The sequence below is a fragment of the Lissotriton helveticus genome, chromosome 5_1, assembly GCF_964261635.1.
Source record: "Lissotriton helveticus chromosome 5_1, aLisHel1.1, whole genome shotgun sequence".
NCBI lineage: Eukaryota > Metazoa > Chordata > Amphibia > Caudata > Salamandridae > Lissotriton > Lissotriton helveticus.
Genome location: NC_136065.1, coordinates 2132708033 through 2132717912, shown reverse-complemented (window position 1 = coordinate 2132717912; position 9880 = coordinate 2132708033). Strand labels below are relative to the sequence as shown.

The following is a 9880-nucleotide window of genomic DNA, read 5'->3' as shown; positions in this document are numbered from 1 at the left end:
GCGTGACGGCGGTCCGCTGCCACTTGGTGACCTCCGAACAAATTCTTCCCAACGTCTTGTGCCCAGTGCGGTCGGCGGACAACTCTGAGAGTTTGTGCCAGATGGCCCGCATCCCCTTCGAGTGGGGAGGGGTGTCGGGCATGCTGAAAGTGACTGTCCGAGACGATGCCCCCGTGGACTGCCTCCTCGGGAACGACCTGGAAAGTTCCCTCTGGGCCGGCGTAGAGCGGAGAGAGCATCTGGGGATGCTAGGCCTTCCCGAGTGGGTTTGTGCGACCACCTGCTCCATGTCCGCCCGGGCCGTCACCCCGACGGAGGAAGCCCCGATCGAGGAGCCGGAGTGGCCCGCACCTCCACCGCCCGCCGTCCCCGAGGACGCCGACCCTGAACCCGGCCCCCAGGGGCCCAGCCAGGAAGAAATCACCGAGCTCGGCCACCTTCCAGAACAAGCTCAATGGCGCCAAGAAGGTGGCCCCACCCGCGAACAATTCCGACAAGAACAGAGCACCTGTCCCTCCCTCGAGGGAATTCGACGACAAGCCGCCACTCAAGCCGCTGGAAACCCCGCGGGGTCCCACTGGGTCTATTGGGACAACGACCTTCTCTACAGTGAGCAGAAGATTGCCGAACTAGGGGCCAGCCGGGTGCTGGTCATTCCCCTCCGATTTAGAGACTTCCTTTTGAACTTAGCGCATGATGTGCCCCTCGCCGGGCACCTGGGGCAGGACAAAACTTACAGCCGCCTGGTGACTCATTTCTACTGGCCGAAAATGCGCAACGATGTGCACAATCACTGCCGATCCTGCCCGACCTGTCAAGCCAGCGGGAAGAGCGGGGGGAAAGTCAAAGCCCCGCTCCAGCCTTTTCCCGTGGTCACCACCCCCTTCGAGCGAGTGGGGATAGACATCGTGGGGGTCCTGGACCCCCGCACCTCTCAAGGGCACCGCTTCATCCTCGTTCTAGTGGACCATGCCACCCGCTATCCGGAAGCCATCCCCCTCCGAACCATCACGGCCCCGGTAGTAGGCCGAGCCCTAATGGGGATCTTCTCCCGAGTCGGCTTCCCCCGAGAAGGCGTGAGTGATCGGGGCACAAACTTTATCTCCAAGTATATGCGATCCCTGTGGCAATAGTGCGGGGTCACATATAAGTTCACCACCCCGTATCACCCCCAAGGGAATGGACTTGTGGAGCGGTTTAACCGAACACTGAAGGGAATGATCAAGGGCCTAGAGGAGCCACTACGACGCAAATTGGATGTACTGCTGCCTTGCCTCCTGTTTGCATATCGCGAAGTACCCCAGAAGTCCCTGGGGTTCAGCCCCTTCGAACTATTGTATGGGCACCCGGTCCGAGGCCCCCTCAGCCTGGTCAAAGAAGGCTGGGAGGCGGCTGTCCGAGGTGCGCCAACAGATGTCTACCAGTACCTCCTGACCCTCCGCAACCAGACTCGGAAGTTCCGGGAACTTGCTGAAGCCAACCTTGAAGCCAGTCAGGAGGAGATGAAACGCTGGTATGACCAGAACGCCTCGTCCATCGAATTCGAACCGGGCCAGCAGGTCTGGGTCATGTCCCCGGTTGAACCTTGCGCCCTCCAGGACAAGTGGACGGGGCCCTTCAAAGTGGTGGAGCGCAAAAGCCCCGTCACCTATCTGGTGGACGTGGAGTCCCCCAGGAACCCCCTCCGGGTTCTACACGCTAACCGGCTCAAGCCGCACTTTGCCCGCACCGAACTAAGTCTGCTGTTAGCGACCGATGACGGAGCTGAAGACGACTCCGAACCTCTGCCAGATCTCATGAGCACCACTGAGAAGGACGGCTCCATCGAAGGGGTCACGCTCTCTGCCACCCTGACTCCGGAACAGCACCAAGACTGCCGGCAGCTGCTGGGGCAGTTTGCAGATCTGTTTTCCCTCACCCCTGGAGTCACCCGGTGGTGTGTCCACGATGTAGACACCGGAGACAGCCCGCCTGTAAGACACCGAGCTTTCCGAGTGCCCGACCGAGTGCGGGCCTGCATCCAGTCCTAGGTGGCCAAGATGCTAGCGCTGGGGGTAGTCGAACCTTCCGACAGTCCGTGGGCCAGCCCAGTGGTCCTGGTCCCTAAAGCCGCCGCCCCCGGCACACCTCCGGAGCTCCGGTTCTGTGTTGACTACCGGGGGCTGAATGCCGTCACCAGGACCGACGCCCATCCCATCCCCCGGGCGGATGAACTAATCGATCGCCTGGGGGCCGCCAAATATCTCAGCATCTTCGATCTCACTGCCGGGTATTGGCAGATCGGCCTCACCCCTGGAGCGCAAGAGCGATCAGCCTTCTCGACCCCTGATGGCCACTACCATTTCAAGGTGATGCCCTTCGGCATGAAAAACGCCCCGGCCACCTTCCAGAGACTTGTGAATAGAGTGCTGGCCGGGCTAGAAGAGTTCAGCGCCGCCTACCTAGACGACATTGCGGTGTACAGCCTCCGCTGGGATGCACACCTGACCCACCTCCGGGAGGTCCTGTCGGCCCTCCGATGGGCCGGACTAACAATAAAGGCCAGCAAGTGCCAGATCGGCCAAGGGTCCGTGACGTATCTGGGACACCATGTGGGGAGCGGCCTGGTGGCTCCCCTCCAGCCAAAGATTGACGCTATCCAGGCCTGGGAGCCCCCGGACACCCAGACTGCCGTCCGAGCCTTCCTGGTGCTCACTGGACACTATCGGCGCTTCATCAAAAACTATGGGAGCATTGTGGGGTCCCTCACAGAACTGACCTCTAAGAAGCTACCCCAGAAGGTATGCTGGACCCCAGAGTGCCAAGCAGCCTTCGAGACTCTAAAGACTGCCATGTGCACCGCCCCTGTGCTCCAGGCCCCCGACTACAGCCGAGAGTTTGTGGTCCAAACCGACGCCTCGGAGCACGGCATTGGGGCGGTCCTCTCACAAGTGAACCCTGAGGGAATCGACCTTCCCGTTGCCTTCATCAGCCGGCGGCTGCTAGCCAGAGAACAGCGCTGGAGCACTATCGAGAGGGAAGCCTTCGCCGTCGTGTGGGCCCTAAAGAAGCTCCGGCCCTACCTCTTCGGCACCCACTTCCGGGTCCAGACCGACCACCGGCCTCTACGGTGGTTGATGCAGATGCGGGGAGAGAACCCGAAACTGTTGCGATGGTCAATCTCCCTCCAAGGGATGGACTTCACTGTGGAGCATCGCCCCGGCAACGACCACGCCAATGCTGACGGCCTGTCCCGATTCTTCCGCCTCGGCGAGGAGAATCCCAAGAAGATGGGTGACTCTCCCCTGCCTTCAGCTGGGGGGGACGAGTGTTGGACCCGGCCTCATGGCGTGGTCCTACCCCTCCCACATGGAGGGCCCAGGCCGACATCGGCCCTCCACCCAGCACCGGGCAGCCCTTTTGCCCGACACTGCACGCCCCCACATTGCTGGTCCGGTCACCATCCCGGACCCCCCCTACCGGCCTGGCCCCATAGTGGGCCCCTCACGACCTATGCACGAGGCCGAGCCCGACTCCATCTTGGGCCCACCACGTCACAACCACATGGCTCCGGCCCCGGCCCCGGCCCCAGCGAAGCCCAGACATCGAGGCGCCAAGATCTACCCAGGTGGTCGAGTGGCCACTCGACAGATCCCGGAGGAGGGGAGTTTTGATGGCCCTCCAACCGTCCCCGGACGCCTGGTATCGATCACCCCCGGCATCCCTGGGTGCTGGCTCCACCCCCCTGCTGGGTGTCTGGACACCATCTTCCCGGCCCCTCTGACCCCCAGGCGCGAGGGTCCGGACATCAAAGGACTCCAGTCCTATATCTGGGCCAGCCCCGGAGTAGGACGGCAGTTGTATCCTGGACTGGAAAGCCCTACTGACGCTGTCACGGCCGACACCAGAAGACTCATTACCTGTAACCTGACGAGACCCTGGGAGCCTGCTGGCGCTGCCGCGGCCCACCTTTGCCGAACCATCTTGGGAGCCTGCTGGCGCTGCCGCGGCCCACCTTGCCGAACCATCTTGAGAGCCTGCTAGCGCTGCCGCGGCCCACCTTTGCCGAACCATCTTGAGAGCCTGCTGGCGCTGCCGCGGCCCACCCTTGCCGAACCATCTTGAGAGCCTGCTGGCACTGCCGCGGCCCACCTTTTGCCGAACCATCTTGAGAGCCTGCTGGCGCTGCCGCGGCCCACCTTTGCCGAACCCTCTTGAGAGCCTGCTGGCGCTGCCACGGCCCGCCTTTTGCCGAACCATCTTGAGAGCCTGCTGGCGCTGCCGCGGCCCACCTTTGCCGAACACTCTTGAGAGCCTGCTGGCGCTGCCGCGGCTCGACCTCTCGGAAACCCCCGGCTCGAGGATTGAGGGCTGTGTGCAGGGTATCCCTTCCTGCCCCCATACCGTGACTGTCCCGCTACCCTGTCCCTTTTACGAGACTCTACAGATCCCTCGATCTGCCTGTATATACCGCTGAGACCCAGCCACCTTTATTCTTGAAAAAGCCTAAGAACTTAACCTCTTGTGTGGTGTCCGTTTGTAGTGTTGTGGTTATCCTGCTGTATGATCCTAGGAGAGGACCCTCACCCAGGAGGCCTCTCAGTAACGCTCAGCTACTTCTTGATGGAGAGGTGGACCTAGGGGTGGTCAGTCAGACATCTTCTGCCTCCCCCGGGATCGCCTTTCTAACACCGTATAATTCCAGTGGCCCTGCCTATACTGTTCACATATACTGCCATTAATCACCTAACATGACTATAGCAGCAGAAACTAACAGCTCTGATGTCACAAAGTAAAGTATAAGTGATAGCGCCCTAGCATGATGTCATAGTGCGGGCAGTCTCTTTCATGCGATCTCCCTCATCCCCCAGGCTCCACGTTAGCATGATGTCACAGTCGAGGCAGTTTCTTTCATGCGATCTCTCATTACCCCAAACTGCACCCTGGCGTGACGTCACAGGGCAGGCAGTCTCTTTCATGCGGTTTATCTCAACCCACAGAGTGCACCCTGGCATGACATCACAGTCTCTTTTATCGGTCTCTCTTATCTTCCACAACCACTCGGTCTCCACAAATCACAGAGAGTGCTGGATGGGCAGCTGTTGAATCACCCTCTAGTTAATATTATATTATTAATTGCCCCTCCTCCCCCACCACGTTCCAGACATCTGCGGTAGGCGAGAAACTGGGAACATTTCACGTGGGACAGCTGTGCTTGCCCGCGCCCTAAATGCCATATTAATGTCTAGTAGGAGCAGGAGCACAGAAAAGAGGTAAACTCAAAACTACAGAGCACATCTGCATTATGGGGAGTAAATGTGGTAAGTGCAAGGAATTAGTGAAGCTCTGTAGAAAGGAATCACCTCCTATTCTTTATTCGTCACGCTGTCTGTGAACGGAGTAAAAGTTGCAGCGAAGCTCGGGTGCATTATAAGGTTCCAGTAGATTGCTCTGTAGAAAGGAAGCACTTCTGATTTTTTACTCGTCATGCTGTCTGTGAACGGAGTAAAAGTGGCGGCGAAGCTCGGGTACATTATAAGGTTCAGGTAGATTCTTTTGCGCAACATGAATAACAAGCACCGTTGTCCCCATCAGTGTCCATTTAAACAAGCGAGGCCCTGCGGCCGTGAAAGTTAAAGCGACGCGCAGCGCTTGCATGCAGAACGTTTGCCTTGCAGGAGCGAGCAGCGGCAGGCTCGATAATTGCAAACAGATGGCGCTGCTGCTCGCTCCTGCAAGGCAAACGCTCTGCATGCAAAAGTGCTCCTTGGAAACAGTGCAAGACATGCACGAGTTTCCATGAAAGTACAGAGTGATGCCAAGAGGTCCCTCCTATGCAGCGCTTGAGCGCTGCGTAGGCGAGACCTAAAAAAAAAATCACCACTTGTCTTCTTGGACAGAAATAAAAGACGGTCATGGTTAGCAGATTAAACCCACCTCACACTGCTCGGCTGGGTTAGATGGAGTCCGAGCTCTCTAACAAGACACACAACTCCCAATTAACTGGGCACAGATTCAAGCTGGGCAATGCACACTCTAGGGTGCCCAAATGACACATGAGTCCATTTGTAAAGTCCTCCACCCTACCTACACAAAATAATATACACTACTACTACTGTAACTACTCCCCCCTCTCGCCCCCCCCCCCCCCACCTCCACACTCCTGGTGGTGCAAAGTAATAAGACAAACTTAAGGCAGATTTAAGACAGACTTAAGACAGACTTAAGACAAACTTAAGACAAAATCCTTACTTAAGGCAGATTTAAGACAGACATAAGACAGACTTAAGACATGCTTAAGACAGACTTAAGACAGACTTAAGACAGACTTAAGACAAACTTAAGACAAAATCCTAACTTAAGTCTGTCTTGAGTTTGTCTTAAGTCTGTCTTAAGTTTGTCTTAAGTCAAACTTAAGACAAAATCCTAACTTTACTACTACTAAATGCCTTCTGTGAATACCAAAAGAAGTAAGTTTCGGATTTTGTCTTAAGTTAGTTCTGTGAATCGGGCCCTAGCTGCCTTAGGCCGCAACCACAAAGGCCACAAGAGGGCAGCACATTCCCAAAAATACCTACACCTCCAAACTTGCAGTGGAGGTGACACCTACAAAAAGGAGTGGGATAAGGTTATAAGAAAGGGTGCCAGGGGGCAAGGGGTGGAGGGTGGGGGGGAAGAGAGAGTAGGGAGGGAACAAGAGCGATGGAGAAATGGGTAGAAGACAGGGGCAGGAAAAGGAAAAAACTAAAAGTGAAGGTAAGAGAGGATTCAAAGAAGAGAGGGACAGGTGAGGGGTTCAGAAAGGAGAGAACAGAGTGGGAGAAGGAAAGAGGAAGGCAGTACAAGGGAAAGAATGAGAGGGGCAAGGAGTGGATGAAAGAAGGGAGAAAGACAGAAGAGAGAAGAAAGAGAGAAGGTGAGACGTGTAAGGGAGTGGACGAAAAGAGGGGGCGTAGAGAAAGATAAAGAGAGAAAGGGTAGACAGTGGGTGTAAAAAGAAGAGGTATGTAATGGGAAGAGCCGATGAAATGATGAAGGGAAGCGAAGAATGAAGGGGACGAGAACTAAGAAGCGTAGGACAAAAAGAGAAGAAATGAAGAAGGAAACTAGAGGAGAGAGGGGAAGGAAAGAGACAAGAAACGAGGGAAACAAGGAAGAAAAGACGAAGAGGATGGAAGGGATGAGAGGAAGGGAATAAAGGTGGAGGATTATGAAGAAAAGACGGAGCTCAGCAGAGTAAAGGGAAGCAAAGAGAATAAAAAGAAGGACCGTGGGAATGGAAGAGATAGAGAAAGTGTGTGGGGGGGAAGAGAACGAAGAAAGGGGGAGGACTGGGTGTAGTAAAGAGCAAAGGAGAAAAAGGAACTGACCAGGAGAGTAAGGGATGGAACGAAGAAAGGGGTAAGAGAAGACTGTGAGTAGTAAAGAGCAAAGGATAACATAAATGGAGCAGAAGAGAAGGGAAAGGAGCAAAGTAAGGGAGGGATGAAAAGAACGTGGTGTAGTAAAGAGCGAAGGATAAAATAAATGGAGCAGAAGAGAAGGAACAAAGAAAGGGGGAAGAGAAGTCTGGGTGTAGTAAAGAGCGAAGGATAAAAAAAGGAAGTGCGCAGGAAAAGAGGGAAGGAACGAGGAAAGGGGGAAGAGAAGTCTGGGTGTAGTAAAGAGGGAAGGATAAAATAAATGGAGCAAGAGAGAAGGAACAAAGAAAGGGGTGAAAAGGACTGTGTGTAGTAAAGAGCGAAGGATAAAAAGGAAGAGAGCAGGAAATAAAGGGAAGGAACGAAGAAAGGGGGGAGAAGAATGGGTGTAGTAATGAGGGAAGGATAAAATGAATGGAGCAGGATAAAAGGAAGAAAGAAAGGGAGTTAGAAGGACTGGGGGTAGTAAAGAGCGAAATATAACAAGGAAGTGAGCAGGAAAGAAAGTGAAGGAACGAAGAAAGGGGGAATAAAAGACTGGGTGTAGTAAAGAGCAAAGGATAAAATGAATGGAGCAGGATAAAAGGAAGAAAGAAAGGGGGTTAAAAGGACTGGGTGTAGTAAAAAGCGAAGGATAAAAATGAATGGAGCAGGAGAGAAGGAACAAAGAAACGGGTTGAAAAGGGTTTGGTGTAGTGAAGAGCGAAGGATAAAATAAATGGAGAAGGAGGGAAGGAACAAAGAAAGGGGAGAGGGGAGAGAGAGGGGTCATGCGAAGCGAAGGAGGAGAGGAGGAGGGAAGGACGGAAGAGGAGAGGAGGAGGGAAGGACGGAAGAGGAGAGGAGGAGGGAAGGACGGAAGGGGACAGAAGAGGAGAGGAGGAGGGAAGGACGGAAGAGGGAGGAAGAGGAGAGGAGGAGGGAAGGACGGAAGAGGAGAGGAGGAGGGAAGGACGGAAGGGGACAGAAGAGGAGAGGAGGAGGGAAGGACGGAAGAGGGAGGAAGAGGAGAGGAGGAGGGAAGGACGGAAGAGGAGGGAAGGAGGGCTCGGGGAGGCGGGCGGCGCCGGGAGGGGCGTCTCTGGAAGCGGCGGGTGAGAGTCGGTAACCAGGGGCGACGGAGCAACAGAGGAGGGCGGCGGAGGAGGAGGAGGGAGAGGCTGAGAGGAGAAGGAAGGAGGGGAAGGGAGGAGACAGAGGAGGAGGAGAGGCCGCGAGGAGAGGAGCCCAGGCTGCACCGGGGACCCCCCATCTGTCAGAGCCGGGGCATCCCCCCGCCCCCTGCGCCGGAGACACCCCACTGCACCCCCACCCCAGCTCCAGAGCCCCCCCTCACCCCAGACCCACCCCCTCACCCCACCCGGGATCCGCAGCAGAGACGGGGCGCGGGCCCGGACCCCCCTCCGGATTGATGCCCTGAGCGCCCCCCGGGACCCCCCAGGAGCAGGATGGGGAAATCCAACAGCAAACTGAAGCCCGAGGTGGTGGAGGAGCTGACGAGGAAGACCTACTGTGAGTATCAGAGCCCCTGGGCCCTTCTGGGGGGGCAGAGCCCCCCGAAATAATGTAAAGACCTACTGTGAGTATCAGAGCCCGCTGCACCTTCTGGGGGGGCAGAGCCCCCCGAAATAATGTATAGACCTACTGTGAGTATCAGACCCCGCTGGGGAGCAGAGCCCCCCGAAATAATGTATAGACCTACTGTGAGTATCAGAGCCCGCTGCACCTTCTGGGGGGGCAGAGCCCCCCGAAATAATGTAAAGACGTACTGTGAGTATCAGACCCCGCTGGGCCCTTCTGGGGGGGCAGAGCCCCCCGAAATAATGTATAGACGTACTGTGAGTATCAGAGCCCGCTGCACCTTCTGGGGGGAGGAGGGGGGGTCTCAGCCCCCGAAATACTGTGTAGACGACAGTATCAGAGCCTACTGGGCCCTTCTGGGGGAACATAGCCCCCCAAAATACTGTGTAGACGTACTGTGAGTATCAGACCCCACTGAGCGCCTTATGCGGAGCAGAGCCCCTCAAAATACTGTGAAGACGTATTGTGAGTATAAGACCCCACTGGACCACTACTGGGGTGCAGGCCCCCCCCCAAAAAAAATCTGCATAGACATACTGTATCAGACCCCACTGCACAGCCCCCCCCCCCCAAAAAAAATATTGTGTGGTAGACTTACTGTGAGTATCAGACCCCACTGCAGAGCCCCCCAAAATACTGTGTAGACTTACTGTGAGTATCAGACCCCACTGGCCTCCACTGGGGAGCATAGCCCCCCAAAAATACTGTGTAGAGAGACTGTATCAGACCGCACTGCAGAGCCCCCCAAAATACTGCGTGGACATACTGTGGGTATCAGATCTCGCTGCCCCCACCCGGGGAGCAGCTTGCCCCCCCCAACATACTGTGTTCACATACTGTGAGTATCAGACCCCACTGGGCCCCTTATGGGGAGCATAGCCCCCAAATACTGTTCAGAC

At 56.0% G+C, this 9880-nt stretch overlaps 1 protein-coding gene across 1 annotated transcript in view; it reads left to right on the top strand.

Annotated features, from left to right (window-relative positions):
• The first annotated feature begins 8582 nt into the window (after positions 1–8582).
• Positions 8583–9880, top strand: part of NCS1 (neuronal calcium sensor 1) — a 358114-nt gene continuing 356816 nt past the window's right edge. The window contains exon 1 of the mRNA XM_078641547.1: positions 8583–8912. Coding sequence (XP_078497673.1) covers positions 8849–8912 — 64 coding nt within the window. The 5' untranslated portion in view covers positions 8583–8848. The remainder of the gene's footprint in view (positions 8913–9880) is intronic.